The 16,635-nt window shown below is 38.0% G+C and overlaps 1 protein-coding gene across 1 annotated transcript in view; it reads right to left on the bottom strand.

Moving 5' to 3' along the window:
* Window positions 1-16,635, bottom strand: part of ARHGAP10 (Rho GTPase activating protein 10) — a 241,608-nt gene that overhangs the window by 74,495 nt on the left and 150,478 nt on the right. Inside the window, exons 15-16 of the mRNA XM_090290426.1 lie at window positions 11,285-11,372; window positions 3,666-3,724 (exon numbers count right to left, since the gene is read on the bottom strand). Coding sequence (XP_090146552.1) covers window positions 3,666-3,724; window positions 11,285-11,372 — 147 coding nt within the window. The remainder of the gene's footprint in view (window positions 1-3,665; window positions 3,725-11,284; window positions 11,373-16,635) is intronic.

Genomic DNA, 16,635 nt, shown 5'->3' with positions numbered 1-16,635 from the left:
TTCTTACGTGATGGCATAGCAGGCATCTAGGCTTTAGCTGTCATCTCAAACTAAGTTTAACATGAGTCCAACCCTGAGGCAAGGGTCCAATTCTTACCAATATGATATATCAAGAAATCTGAGCCTGAGAGGCCAAGACACAGATCACGACTCCAGCCTTTTCAAAGGTGGGTACCATCTTTTGCATTCCCATGTGGACCAAGTAAACTTTTCTTTCTCTCAAAATATAGAGATATATGAATATATGTATCTGCCCCCCGGTTCCTGACTCAGAGCTCCTAACACCCTGTAAACAGGGGTGTGTTCAGATAATCTTTCGTTCTACCTATTTAGTCGTCGGCCCTAGATCTTGACATCGAGCTCCCAGGACCTCCATAATTTATTGAGTGATAGGAGTGTCTAACACCAAGCTCCTAAGTCCCTTGGAATTTCCTGGGTGGTAAGAACATCTTTGGTTCTAATGAGATGACTGAGTGGGCCCTTAGATGAATGGGGACCAGTCACCAGAGGATTCAGCCATGATTAGAAGCTCAGGATTTTCAGCCCCTCCCCCCATTCTCCAGAGAGTCCAGAGGAGCTAGAAATGGAGTTAAAAATCCATATCACCTACACGATAAAGCTTCCATAAAATCCCCAAAATACAGGGTTTGGAGACCTTCCCAGTGCACGGACATATCAGCATGCTGGGGAGGTGGCGCACCCCAACTGCATGGGGACAGAAGCTCCTGTGCTCAGGACTCTTCCAGACTTCACCCTATGTACTCTGCACCTGTCTGTTCATCTGTACCCTTGACACATCCTTTATTATGTAATAAGCTGCTAAACCAAAGTTTGTGTTTTCCTGAGTTCTATTGAGCCTTTCTAGCAAATTACAAATCCAAGGGGGTTGGGGGGGGACGGGGCAGGGTATGAGAACCCTGATTTCTAGCCAGTCAGAATTATTGGGGACAACCTGAGATCTCTGAGTGGTGTCTGAAGTGGGGGCACTCTTGTGGGACTGAGTCCTTAACTTGTGGGATCTGGTGCTAATTCTACGTAGAGAGAATCAAAACTGAATCGAACTGCAGGACACTCGCCTGGTATCGCAGCCCTGGCTGGTGTGGGGGAGAAACCCACATAGCTTGTCCTAGACCGACAGCTTCTAGTGCCTTTTAGCAAATTGAGTTAACTCTCAGCTGAGAGGGTTTAGTGAATGCTTTTCATTTTCTCTAAGGAGGAAAACATTTACTTTCCTGATGCATTCAACATTGAACAGTAGGTCAGTATTTAACAATGAAAAATTAAGAACACTTTCTGCCTCCTGTGGTGACATCAAACTAATAACGTGCATTTTTGCATCATGTACCTCAGAATTATGAACTCACAGGTCTTCAACAGAACTCTACAGGGAAAAAAACTGACGCGGGAAAACGAGGGACCCAAGAGACACCTTCAGAACTTTCAGCGGAAACCATGTCAACAGCACGGACAGATGGAAACTGCCACCCAGGACTGAAAGGAATCAAGAATTAGTTTCCGTGCTGGGGTGAGAGGCAATAACCAAGATGGGGGACATCTGATCATTTTAGCAGTCTGCTCAGCTAACAGACATTCGCAAAACAAGATCATCTCTGCCATTGTTAATGGAAAACGACAGCGCAACAGCAATCCCAATTTTCCAACAATATTTAAAAGGGGAGATTAATTTTGGTCATCTGATTTCTGTAACTGTTTTATTCAATACTTCAAAGTATATATGCAAGAGACTAAAGGCTCTACTACTGAGAGGAAAAGTAAGCACAGACAATGGCGCTCCCAAGGTTAAAAAAAAAAAAATTGCAGCCTGCATTACAAATGTTGACCCCTTAGACACACCTGGTTAATACATGTACTTTTTCTCATTAAATAAGGTAACTCCAACCACAACTAGACTGAGGTGCAAACATGTGCCAATAATTATAGCAGCTACAGTATTTCTTTGGAACGGGCCTGTGATTCAGATTGTAAAGCCTCTGTTACAGCATCCCCAGAAAGTCGGGGAGAAAAACACAAGGTCCTGGCCCAGTGGTGATGATACCTTTTGTATTTATACAATCACCTCCACCACATTGTTCGAGGACAGCCTCAGCAAACTCCTTCAGCTCACTCCCCACCACCAGGGACTTTGCTACCACTTGTAAAGTTCTGCCTCTCTGGAAGCCTTCTCTGTGAAATACAGCAATATTAGCATTTCAAACACTCTGGCTTCAGTTACAAGGCATGATAATAATGATACTCACTTGTAGTAATTGAAAACCTTATACCATAATCACTTTATCTTTCTCCAGTTCTCAAAGGATCTTACGTTAAAACTGGCACTCTCCTGCTTTTTCCAGTCTCCAAGGCGAACAACATGAAACAATTGTCCTCCAAGTAGAGTTTCATTTCTCTCTCCTCAGTTTGCCAAAAATGCCACAGGGAAGAAATCAAAACAACTAAGCATTTGCTTGAGTTTCTGCCAAGAAAACTTTCCCCCACTTCCTTGATCACACAAATTCTCTTTAAAAAAAAAAAGAAGAAGAAGAAAATCTTCTTCCACATGAAAATAAAAGTGCATGGAACCGTATTTTTTCCCTTTTCCGAAAGCCTGCTTTACATGTATAGTTTCCCCGGGCCTGCACAGGACTCTTTGCAGCCTATGGGAAACCTGTTCGCTTGCACAGAGAGGCAGCATTTAAAGCAACGTTCCGGCAGCAGTAACACAGGACCCAAAGGGACTGCTCTAAGTTTTCTGACAGACTGAACTAGGGAAGACATCCAAGGGGAAAAAAAGAAAAGGAAATGAAAATACAATTATAGCTACTGTGGAAGCACCTGTGAAAACCAAAGAGCAGGTTTTAGCAAGTAGAACTGAGGTTTTGAATTTAAATAAAGACGCCTATAATCTGGCAAGTTACTTAACATCTCTCAAACTTCATTTCCTTAACCATTAAATACCTAATGCCAGTGTATTTCAGGAGGCTCTAATGTTTAAACACCATGTGGCGAACATAAAAACGGAGGTGTGTGGTAATAAAACAGAAAACAAGAAAGCTTCAAATAACTATGAGTCACCAAAAATTTCATCAAAATTAAAATTCCAGCAATGATGGGCTTTTTTCATTTATATCACATATAATTCACTCTCCATCAAATATTGTGTGGAATTCTGGCATTATCTCAAAACGTTTTGATGCCTTTAATTTTCACTTAAATCTCTTCCTCAGTGAAGCCATTTCCAACCTGCTAGTCTCTCCAAATCTGCTAATCTCCCTATTAAATTAAATATATCCATGTTCCCAAAGCATTTGTTCGTGCCCTTATTATATATTTGATGTATAGCGGGAGATATGGATGCCCCAATACTGGCTAGAGAATCGACTCTCAGGGCAGAAATTCTTTCAGGACTCCACATACCTGGTACCTACCGGCGATTAGGATACAGCAGACAATGGACAACAGTTTTGTGAATGAACGAATGAACTTACTAATTACCCGTTTTTTTCACCTTTTTAAAAGGTGAAAAGGAACCCAAGATCTTCTAAAGTGATTTCTATTTTTAACACAAATTACAATAATGAAGTTAAGTGACTTCCCACGTGGAAATTACAGCTCACACACACCATCGACCACAAACCTGTGCCTCGCCATCTCAACGTGATACTTACTGACTGGGACGATGAAGTCCCCGTGCAGCTCATAGGTCATGAGAGGCTCCGGGAGGCTCCTGCAGGGAGAGAAGAGCGCGGCATCACCAAGCAGCTCCACGCAGGTAGCCCCACGCTCTGTGCTCATTTTTTCTTAAGAAAAGCATATTAAATGTGTTGTGCTTTTCTTAGTAATGTGTTAAACTGCCCCAGGGAATACTTTTATATATCTAAAAGATCCATAAATCAAATGGATTACTTTACTAAGTGATATCTGCACCAGGCACTATCAAAGCTGAAGCAGCCACAAATTCCTATCAAATCTAAGCACATGGTATTTCATATTTAATCTTGGAAAGTACCTTTACAAGCATTTGATTTTATATATATAATTCCCTTCCACATATTAACTTATTTAAAGCCATACATTCTATTCGACCAAATAAAAGCATATTAATTTTGCAAAACATCTCTAAAATATTAATTGAAAATGTATAAATAAAAGATTAAACAAACTCAAAGAAATAATCCCTTCCTCTAATGTATTCCTATTATGAAAATATGATATTCATTTTTGGTTTACACTTATGAAACAATAAAACATAAGTATGAAGTGAAACGGAGGACAACTTCAAAATACCACATTATTTTAATTTTCTACTAAAATAGATTACATAAAGGTAGTACATTTTATCTTGTAGTCAACAGAATGCTACAGTTCAACATTTATACATATCTAAAATTTTAAAAGCCCAGCTCTTTGAACTCGATAAATACTTTAAGAACACTTAGACAAGTATTAATCTGTACAGTTTCTGGAGGGAATCTGGCAAGATATTAAGAACCTTGAAAATGTTTAAATCATTTAATCCAGAAATTCCTCTTCAAGTACTTTAAAAAAATCAAAGATACACACACACGCACACACACACACACACACACACACACACAAATTTAAAACATATTCAAAAGCCAAGAAAAATGCCAGGAATAAAGGAGGTCATTTAATTTGTTAAAGAGGTCAATTCATCAACAAGACACAGCAATTCTAAACGTTAATGGATCTAATAACAGTAGCTTCAAAATGCATGGAGCAAAACTGATGAGACCACAATGAGAAACAGAGAAATCCATAACCACAGCTGAGACTTAAATACCTCTCTGTCTCAGTAACTGATAGAACAAGTAGACAGGAAATCCGTTAGAACACAGAAGATCTGAACAAAGTGCTCAACCAACTTCGCCTAACTGGTATATCCTTCACCTCAGTGACACTTCATCCAAATGCATCCTTTCCCAGTGCATGCAGAACATTTATCAAGATAAAACATATTCTGGAGCATGAAATGAATCTCAATAAATTTAAAAGAATCCCATTGGTACAGGGTATTTCTCTGATCACAATAAAACTGAAATGAGAAATCAGTAACAGCAATATACCTGGAAAACCCCAAAGAAAATAAAATTATCAAGTATTTTGGGCTAAATGCAGTATACCACATATCAGATTTGGAGGGTTGTTCTTAAAGTAGTATTTGGGGATAAGTTTTTATTGCTAAATAACTATATTACTAGGAAAGAAGAAAGGTCTCATATCAATTACTTCTTTCCATCTTAGCCAGAAAAAAGTGTAAATTAAACCCAAAATAAGTAGAAAAAAACAATTTCACACATAAATCAGTGAAATAGAAAGAAAAAAAAAGCAGAGAAAATAAATAAACCCAGTTCTTTGAGATAATCAATAAAATTGATAAACCTAGCCAAATGACTAGGAAGTAACACAGTGAAGTCACAAATTACCAATGTCTACAATGCCAGAGGTAGCTGTAGAATCACTACAGCCTCTAAAGGTATTAAAAAGAAAATAAGGGAATGTTATAAACAGTTTGATATCCACAAATTCAACAACTTAAATGGACAAATGTCTTAAAAGATGCAAACTCCCAAAATTCACTCCACAAGAAATAGGCAACCTAAATAGTCCCACACATATTAGAGAAACTGAATTTGTAGTTTAAAATTTGCCAGTAAGAAAACTCTAGCCCAGATGACTTCACTGGTGAATCCTAGCAAAAAAAAAAAAAAAAAAAAGGAAAAAAAGGAAAGAAAAGAAAAAAAGAAATAAAGGAAAAAGAGAGAAAGAATACCAGTTCTATATAAATTCTTCCAGAAAATATAAGCGGGAATACTTTCTGACTCATTCTTTGACATCAGCAATACTGTAGTTCCAAAATTAAAGACATACAAAGAAAACTACAGATCAATATTGTGAAAATAGATGCAACTATTCTAAATAAAATGTTAGCAACTCAAATTCACAGAAATAAATGAAAGGATACTACATAATAAGTTCATCACAGAAATGCAACACTGCCTTAATATTAAAATAAAATCAATGTAATTCCCATACTAGCAAACTCAAAAAGAAAAACTCCATGATCATCTCGATAGGTGATTCAGGGGAGAATAAAAAGAGTTTTTCCCACAAATGGTACTAGAACAACTGGACATCCATATTCATAAGTGAACTTGCATCCACACCCCATGTCTTCACAACAATTAACTCAAAATAGACCACAGATCTAAGTATAAAACATAAAACTATAAAACTTCTAGAAGGAAACAGAAAACCTTTGTGACTTTGAACTAGGCAAGGATTTCTTGATACATCACATAAAAAGAAAAACTGATAAGCTGGATTTCATCAAAATTAAAAACCATTTGAAAGACATTATTAGAAGAATAAAAAGACAAGCCACAGATTGAAGAAAACATTTGTAAAGCACATTATCTGAGAGAGGATTTGTATCCAAAATATTTAAAGAATGATCAAAATACAGTAAGAGGAAAAATCACCATCTAATGTTTGTGTGTAAAAGACATAGACAGACACATCATCAAAGAAGATACATAAACAGCAAAAGAGCACATAAAAATGGTTAATGTTATTAGTCATTATGGAAGTACAAATTTAAAAGCATAATGAGATACCACCATACAGCTGTTAGAATGGCTAAAATGAAGAAGACTGAACATACCGAGTTGACAAAGATGTAGAGAAATGAGACTCTTCTACATTGCTGGTAGAAATGTAAACTAGTACAACCACTTTTGGTAAAAGTTTGTCAGTTTACCAAAAAGTTAAACGTACACCTACTGCACAACCCAGACGTTAAACAGACATTAGCATTTACCCAAGAGAGGGAAAGCCTGAGCTCAAAGATTTGTACACAAAGGCTTCTAGTAGCTTCATTTCTAATAGCCAAAAGCTACAAACAATGCAACTATCCATCAACAGATGAATGGATTTTTTTTTTTAACTGTGGTTAAAAAATAGAACCAATACAAGACTAGGCTGCAAGAAGGAATGAACTATGCTACAACATAGGTAGATTTCTAATTATGTATGCTGAGTGAAAAAGCCATATTTAACAGAATGAAACAGAAGCATAATATTCCATTTATGTGAAATTACAGTAAATACAAAATTTTTTATACAGTGACAGAAAGCAGACTAATGGTTGCCTAGGAATAAGGAAGTAAAGAGGACAGGGTGAGAGCAAGGGACTTCAAAGGGGTAAGAGGAGGGGGTAGTGAGGAGAGGGTCATTATTTTGATTATGGTGATGATGGCTTCACAGATGTACATACATGTCACACTATAAATATGTACAGTTCATTGTATGCCAATTACACTGCAATAAAACTGTTTAAAAACAAAATAGATGCAAGCATAGACTTACAGGTTATGCTCCCTACATACAATTAATGACTGTGCACACACAGACACACTGCTAACTGTAGACAGTGAAAGAGAAGCACTAGGAACACCACTGAAGAGAACTGCTCTCTCTTTTCCTCTCTCCATCTCCTTCACCCCCTACATTATCATTTAAAGTTGAAAAATAAAATCAATTATACCAGTGCCTAAGTAAAGGGAGAGAAGTAAATGTTTGGGTTGTTTCAAAATATGGAAAAGCAAGAATTAGGCAAAGACGGAAAACTGTCATTAGGCAAAGAATGAAAGTTAGGGGTGCTGAAAAGAAAAGTGGGGAAATGACAACATTTAGCAAAACCATAGAGGAAATTTCTTTTTCAATAAACATGAATTTGTGTCTAAATATCTTCTACAAGCTTCTGATATCATTGCCATATGTCTGCCAGGCAATGCAGCATAAAAAGTAAGCATTAAATATGGTTAATGTTAGGGGAGCAGTAATAAAAATGACAAGTTTCCCATACAAAATTTATTATCCTGAGTCACCGTTATCTCTCAACTCCCCAGCCCACCGTGTTTTTGAGCTACAGCTCTTTGCCACCCGTTGGGATCTGTCTGAGAATATAAATCATCATATTTACCTGTGCTGGCAATTTCTTCCCCAAAAGTCCCATTCCAATTTGCAGGCTTTAAAAGTTTCCTCTAGGTAAAATCATTTTATTAAAAACGTCACAAACCAGCTCATTGTCCCCTCACATGGGAAAATGTTGTAATGAACACATTGCTAGAAAACAAAATTATGGTCTGAATAGAAAGAAAATCAATCAGAGGGCTGGTATTCAGCTCCCTTAAAGCACTAGAAGTTTTTAAAAATTGCCCCAAGTCAGTAGAAAAAAGAGCAAGACGCCATACATATGAGGTCTGTCCAGAAGGTATCCAGCCATGTACTATGAAAAAGAGACACATACTGAAGAAGATACAAGATACAAGAAACGTTATACACAGCACAATGACACCTTAGTCCTTTTCAAAGTAGGGACCTTGGGACCTCACACAGTTCTCCCAATCACCATCAGCTGCCCTGTTGTATTTCCCTGAATCTCATCAACGGTCTAAAATCTCTTCCCTTTCAAAGGTAGTTTTAGTTTTGGGAAAAGCCAGAAGTCACAGGGTGCCATATCTGGGCTATAGGGGGGCTGAGTCACCTGGTTGATTTGAATGTATCACCAAAAAAACTCTGCACAAGAAGTGATGATGCATGAGCCAGCGCACTGTCATGATGAAGCTGCCAATCACCAGCTGCCCAGAGCTGCGGCCTTCTGAATCATCAAAAACATTTCCAGAGAGGAACTTTCAAGCAAAATGTGATGCAGATCTGTTGCTCTACTACCTCCGTCATTTTGAATGTGACAGCCACACAGTACACATGCTCACTCAATGGCATCTACTGCCCCCACTGATTAATACAGCAAAGTCGTCATTGTTCATGCATGCGCATTTCAGTCCACTGTCCTTGGCTGCCGGGTTACATGGATGTTGCGCAAACCATTCTCATTATATTAACAACAGTTGGACTTTTTCTGGACAGACCTTGTATGTCCGCTATACATCTTTTTCTTTCTTGCAGACCCTGGAGGTTTTGCTTACTGTTTTAGTCTGGCATTCGGGAGATTGGTTACTTCCCTTCTATCACCTTCACGCTCCCATCCCATAAAGGGGCTGGGTTATCAGCAGCAGAATTCAAGGGCAATGGTAAGAAAAGCCATCTGCAGCTTTGAGCCACGGTTCCACAAGTGACAGTTGGGATTCCAATCCAGTCAGGCCGGTGTCAAGGCCATGCTCTTGACCATCACACTTCTTGTGCTGAAAGAAATGCATCTGCTTGGACCCAGCTGGGTAGTCAAAATGGAGGTACATAAAATCTCAGTTTTCTCCCCTTTGGCGAATCACCAGAAAATGTCAATTAAATCCTAATTACTGTATTCTCAGTTGCCAAAAATAACACGGGGAAAAGAACAGCAACCTTTCAAAGCTTCTAAGTCGTCTGCCATTTTACGATCATCACTTTCGCACATTCAGGCAGAAGGTGTATATGGTTATACATGTTCCCTCCTAACATCTCAGAATGTTCTGTAAGCGGTGTTTGCTTCACAGTGGAATTCAACAGGACGCAACAATGTAATGAGCGAAAACGTCAGAAAAGGCAACACAACACCAGGAACAATAAGGAACTTGCCGCAGAGAGTAGAGACAATTTGAATTAATGTTCCTTACAAAGGAAAAAAAATAAAAAAGGACTTTGTGGAGCAGTGGGAAAACATACAATTTACTACAAAAGAACTGGATTTCTGTCCCTCACTTCCCACCAATGCCTGACTCCCCTTGGTCAACTCCCTTACCTGTAGTAGGTATAAAGCCTCCTCCCAGGCCAGCGTGGCAGCACCTTTGCTAGTCAGTAACATACGCAATTCCTTATCCTTTTATGTCCCTCGCCCTTCTTTCCATTGCGCATCCAATCCAGGCTCACTCAACCTCAGCTCTATGGACGTTTTGGAGACCTGGGGGAGACGGGCTTGTGCACTGTAGGCCCATCTCTAGCCTCGACTCAACCTCTTGCCTGCCATGGTGACAATCAAGAATGTCTACAGATACTGACAACGACCTCCATGTGGGGGGACAAAATCATCCCAGTGGAGAACCACTGCTCTCATATTTGGGGTAAAGCTCCTATGCTGGAATTCTGCAATAAACATGACACGTAAGATGTCTGTCTTCAGGAAACTTACATTCTAAACCCAGGGTGGGAGCTAACAAGATTCATTTTTACTATAATCCTCACCTAAACCAGTCAGGAGCTAACAGTGGCAAACTAGACATAAGCATGTAGATTTAGCCTCAACTGTACCCCTTTGTAGTCTAGGAATAATAACAACAACAATAATAAAAATAATAATAACAGTAATAATAATAATGAACTTCATAGTTGAAGAAAAAATTAAAACGGTAACTAAAAACACCTTGCTTAAATACTTGAAAATATGTAATACACACCTGAACCCACTGATATATTGTAATGTCTTAAAAAGTAGAACAGCCAGACAACACAGGCCCCCTGATGTAAAACAACATGAACAATGTAGCACACTATGGTGCAGTGGTGGAATGAATAAATAAATATTGTTGTAATAAATAACCTGAACCTGAACCTAATGAAGCCTATAGATTTAACTAATAGTTTGCAGAAAATACGATGGCTAGAGAAATATGTTAAACAATAAGGATACAAAATACAGCCATAACCAAAAAGCAGAAAATTCTATGTTAAAAATTTACCCAGGTTCATCAACCAAAAAATTCTGGGGGCTAAGGAGTGGTCCACACAGAAAAGAAACTTCTTTTTTATTTTTTATTTTTAGGGAAAGGCTGATGATTCACAGAAATGCTTTTTCTATTTCTAGTCCAAATTTTACTCTGTAATAAATAGAAAATGTAAGTTTATCTTAAAACTTCAATAAGTAAACATATTTTAAAATAGCTTTGTTTTATCACTTAAGCCTTTAAGTTCAAATGGTTTAAATTTAAGCTAAAAAATCTCCATTTAGCTAAAAAAACATAAATATAAGATGCAGTGAATGCAAGAGCATTCTTCCTCATCATTTTGCAGCATTTACTTCCTAAATATTTACAGGAGACATCTATTTCAAAACCTAAGTCTACACCCTCCAATTCTGTTCTGCTGTGATTTACCTAAATGTTATTCATCTACGTAACTCACTTCCTGGGACGTCATTCGATGCCTCATAAACGTTGTCCTTTTAATAAGGTTTAACTTGACTATTAAGATGTACGTGTCGAGTCGGCATCCGCTGGGCGTTAAATGTCCAAATCATCCATTCTCCCTCCCATCAGTGGGAGGAGCTTACCTCAAATACTGTTTCAGAGCGCTGGTTATTGTCTTCACCTCCCAGTCTACGGAATTCTCCAGGTCCAACTCATTGCACGTTTTTACATCTAGTGAGCAAGCAAAAAAGAGAAAAATCATTAAAACCTTGAACATGCCAAGGTCCTCTTGACTGGCTCACAAAGCTTCCATTTGTACATGGTCAAACCACAAATGATTAATTCTGTGGTTTCCTCTACAGACATTATACACAATTTCTTATAATACTATCAGCCATGATCTATTAAGACCTTCCTAGCACTTCAGAAAATTTGTAGCGGAGATCAAAGTAAAAGGATAAGGGCTGGGCAGAGAGTAGGGAAGAAATGGACATAGTATAGCACTTCAATATGCACCACTGCAAAGCACGGGGAGCTATCATTACTATCATTAATATTATTATTATTAGAGGTATGACTCAGTAGCTGTGGCTTAGCAAATGCAGCGTTTACAGTGCTTGTATGTTTTCAGTTGCTCGGGTGTCTGTCATTATTGTTGTCACAGAGTTAGGACAGGGGAAAGAGGCAGCATTGTTAATGGCAAAATGACAATGTATTAGAACAGCAAGAAGTCAGTGGGAGGAAAGGATGAGTTTGGCCCCACACGTCTAAGATTTGTACTTATATTATCTTCCTGAAGCTTAATACATAAAACAGAAATACGATGACACATAAACTTAAAAAGTCATTTTTGAGTAATCTTTCCCATTAACATTAGAATTTATACACTCATCCAGGAAATATTTATTGGGAACCTCCATGTGATACTTCTGACGTTCATTATAAAGTTAACTCGTTTTCTTTGTCCTAAAACAGTGTTAATGGTGAATTCTTCCAAATGGCTTTTCAAATAGCTAGGAAGCTCTAAAGACATGTGGCTTAATAAAAAAGAAAGAGGAGGAAGAAGAGAAGCAAGAAGTGGGAGAAAGGGAGGGAGGAAGGGAGATGACCAATTCTGAAAAGGAAAAGGTCAGTCCCAATGGTGGGAAAGGCAAGCCCTCCGCGTGGGGTGGTGTCTTTGATTTTGGTAAGGCTGGGCGACTGCGCCCGGCTGTGGTGCAGCAACAGGGCAGAGTGCAAGCAGTGGGATCACAAACGCAGGCTGAAACCTCTGCCAAAACCCTAACCACCATGACACCCCACACAAGTCACTTCCAAACTGATCTGAACCTCAGGCTTTCCTGTGCACAAAGGAGGTCATGTAGAAGCTCCCAGCGAGCACCCAACCAGGGATGCAGGCACCCAGATTTCTACCAATTATTAAGTGAGTAGGTAATTCCCAGCTGAGAGTATCAGCATTCACTGGTGGTAACAACCTCAAAGGGAGGGAGGAGCAATTGGATTATAAAGAATGATATCAAAATGTCCATATAAACTTGCCTGCTTTTCTACAATCCCTGCAGAGGAGAAAATAAGAGATTCATGGAGGAGACATTATTTTTCCCTCACTTCAGAAGGATGTTTCAACTAAGACCAGAAAAAAACTAGTTGCTTTGGGGTTTTTCCTCCTCTCTTACACTGCATTTGTCTATAGAGGGAAGGAAACACCATGTTAGTATTTCCTCTTTAAAAGCACTAGAAAGAAAAATCAAATCGGGACCACCACACTATGTCATATATGCCACCAAAAAAGTTTTAGGCTTGGGTACGAGGAAAGATGGGTGACAGCTCAATGTTATTCTCAAACTTCTTGAAAATCAAGTGAAACAGGAAGTGATGGTTACTTCACAGCCATAACATCATACATATGAAATCAATTACTCAAAAGTCTGGAGACTTTTTAAAGCATTTCAACAGTCCTTGATTATAGCAACTGACAGCAATACGCGATAAACTACAACTATGGCAGCTGACACTGATTACATTCTGATCAGTTCCTACCATTCAGAACGCATTTGTTACTGAGCTTGTCAGACAAGCTGTAGGTACATTCAAGAAATCAAATTAAGCACCCTGATTAAAGGCCCAATCCTTTATAACTGGGACTAAATAATTCTGTTCGGAAGGCTTTGCCAACCAATTACTTCATAACTGAATATTCTCTCTCATTAAATCAATTATTTAAATCTCATTTTAACACACACGTCAGATAACATTTTCAATCAACTTGCTTCCAGCAAATCACCATTTTTAAATCCTTCTAATGGAAAGGCTTCTAAGTGAGATCTTTTATTTTCAGCCTCTACCAAATTACCGTTCCATATTTTGAGAAGCATATTTTTTCAAGGCAAAAACAAAGCTATCCTTTGAATTCATGGAATAAAAAGTAGCTGTTGGATCAGCAGCTAATAACTACACTGTGTCTATGGTACGCATCCTCTATTAAATTTTACTGTGTTCAAATAACTCAACCACCCATAGCAGCTTTTCCACGACTAGTGGATGCCCTGGGACTAAGTAAATTTGTTTATAACTTGTTTGGGATTCAAATTTAAAATGCGTTTGACGGTTCAACCAGAATCTATATCCGGTCGTAAATAAGGTAAAAAATGTTGCTTCCTTTCTAAGAGAAACCACCTCATGGATTACTTAAAAATCAAAATTAACAAGCACAGATACCAACAATTGACATTTTATCTGTGTTAAAGTGTCATCATTTTATAACTAACCAGTGGTCTTTTTTTTTTCCCAAACAGGAAATTTTCAGCAAAACCTCAATGCCAGTGTTGGCACTGACTTGGGTCTCATTTTAAAGAACTTAAGAAGCACAGTGACTGAATGAATTTTGAAAATGAATTTTTTCAGCCATGGGTTTACTTTTTCACCAATCTATGTGAAAAAGTTCTCCTACAAAGTAAACAAGGTAATGTTTTAAAAGTAAAACACTCCTAAATTAGTTTTATTTGTTTTCTATGGTGCTCTGTCTAAATTTAAAACCATCCAAACTTCTTAGCAAATCAGATTTATTTAGAAATAACCACCACATTCACCAGCCACATAAGCTACTACCACATTTTCTCTCAAGTTCCCCTCCCCTGCAGACATTTTCATTCTAAAGTGGGGAAAAAAGGCAGAACACTTGAAATTCTAACTCATCTCAGTTCTAAACTACCAATAACTATCATAATTAATCTGTTACAGTCTCATCCCATCAACTAAAAACAGGACTCTCCCCAAAACACCTCTTCTGAGGTTCCTCCCTGCCTTCCCCAAATGCTCTAAATCTCTAAAAACAAACAAAAAACCCAAAACTTTTACGAGGCCATGTGTGCCCTCTGTTAGAGCCAAAAGGGAAGGAAGGCGATTGCTCACTGGAACATCTTTTTTAGGAAGTTGGTCCAGGGAAACCTAGGGGACTGCAGAACACCCGGCAGACCGCTCACTGCCTTCTGCTCCCAGGACAGAAGACACCTACGGCAAACAATCCTCATCACTGCTTTCCCTGGCCTGAAAGGGTACTAAGGACTTGACTGGAGGACCAGAGGACTTCGTATGGTCAACTGCCATTAGCATTTCACGTGGGCAGGCAGAGGGGAAGAGAAGAAAGGGGTGAGGAGGAGGGGGAGGGAAGGGTAAAGGGAGGAGAAGGGGATGGAAGAATCATAGAAACATCTTCCTCTATTTTAATCTTAAATGTAAAGTGCGAAAACACACCAGAAAAGGAAGCAAGTGAAGAAAACATGCAAGGTTTGAGCAGGCATCTTTTCTTTAGAGATCATCCAAACTTTTACACATAAGTATTTAAAGAATACTTAAAATAGTTTTTGTAAAAATGGCAATAACAGGGAAATAATACCAAAGTAAATAATTAACTCTCAAGAATTAAAGAGAACTAAGTAAAGCAAATGTAAGTTCTTGTCAAAAACATTAAATGGCCTGGAACTTTTTCTCAGATATTTAAAATTAATTATTTTTCATTTGTACAAAGAAAAGTGCATTGCAAACAAACAGTGCTTTGAAAAATCCTAATTTGAAATAAACATTGCCTGTAAGAACAGTAATTTTTAAAAAATAAGTGCAAAGTACTCAAATGAGCAAAATTATCAGAATTAATTACATAGAGGAGAGAGATATGAATTGGTTTAAAAGCACAGTTAAACATGTGGCAAACTCACTCAATTTTTTTCCCTTTAAGATCTATAACCTTAAAATAATGTAGAAAGGTGGGAGAAGTTGGAGACAAAGAATAATGATGGGATAGTACAGAGAAAACTATTCAGAAATTCTAAAATCTTTTTTGTAAGAAGTATAAATTATTTCAATTTGAATACCTGCTGAATCAGAATAATAGTAAAGATCTATCGTAAGGAAATATTAAGTTTATTAGGAAAGTGAATAAATATATTTTGTTAACAGCTGCAGTTTGAATTGGTAACAAAATAAGAAGAAAATGATATTAATGCTAATAAAAATCCAAAGTTTGTGATGGACAAACTTATATTAGGAATTTTTTTTCACATTTTACTTATTTATTATTTTAACTGTTGTTCTATTACAGTTGTCTCACTTTCCTCCCATTGCTCACCTCGGTCCCGCCCACTCCCCCACAGTCGGTCTCCATGCTGTTGTTCATGTCCATTTTATTCTAAGAATTACTTATAGATTAATTAAAATAATTTATATTGTATAGCCCCTTTAAATCAATGCTTAATAAAAAAACTAATAAGCCATTATCTTTCCTTTAGGTCAATTCTCTAACTTCTTCTGTTTGCAGAATATTACTGAAAACACAGCATTTCCTCTGCAAGCAACGGAACAGGGCTGTGTCACGCTGGAGTCCTGCGCTTCCCTACTCTGAGTTCCACAGGAAGTGAGAACAGTTTTACAGGTCATGAATGCTGGATGGAGTCGTTATTTTTAAAACACCCTGCAAGTTAAGGACTATCAAGAGACATTTCCCATAGAGAAAACTACCACCCGAGTTCAAGGATGCAGATGATGTGGGATTTTATGAGATTAGGAACAAATTTGGGGACAATTTAACTCTTCAAGGTGACCACAAGAGATACCCTGTTCGAACTGCCCTTGAACATGAATAAGGAGGTAATAAAAATAATGCTAGGATCCTAAGGACCAACGTACTGCCACAGTGCACAGCTTTCAGCCAAAACCTCCCCTTCTAAAATCAAAAGTCTTCCAGTTCTAATCATCATAACACCATCTTGGAAATGAGAGAAGTGTTTCTAATTTTAAAGTTAACTAAAAGCAGATGTTATAGTCCCATTAAACTCTTCCAGCTGCTACTGATGCACTGGCAACCTAAGTCTATTTCATTTGGAGACCAATGATGGTAGAGAGGAAAATCTGACTGCCAGAATCGCACACCCAGGTCAAACCGGAGATGCAGAAAATAAAAACAGCTCATGAAAGTGAATATATTCTAATAAGGCTCTCT

The sequence above is a fragment of the Furipterus horrens genome, unplaced genomic scaffold (assembly GCF_987537825.1).
Source record: "Furipterus horrens unplaced genomic scaffold, mFurHor1.1.pri manual_scaffold_10, whole genome shotgun sequence".
NCBI lineage: Eukaryota > Metazoa > Chordata > Mammalia > Chiroptera > Furipteridae > Furipterus > Furipterus horrens.
Note: the sequence above shows the minus strand (reverse complement) of the source record. Positions and strands in the feature narration are given on the sequence as shown.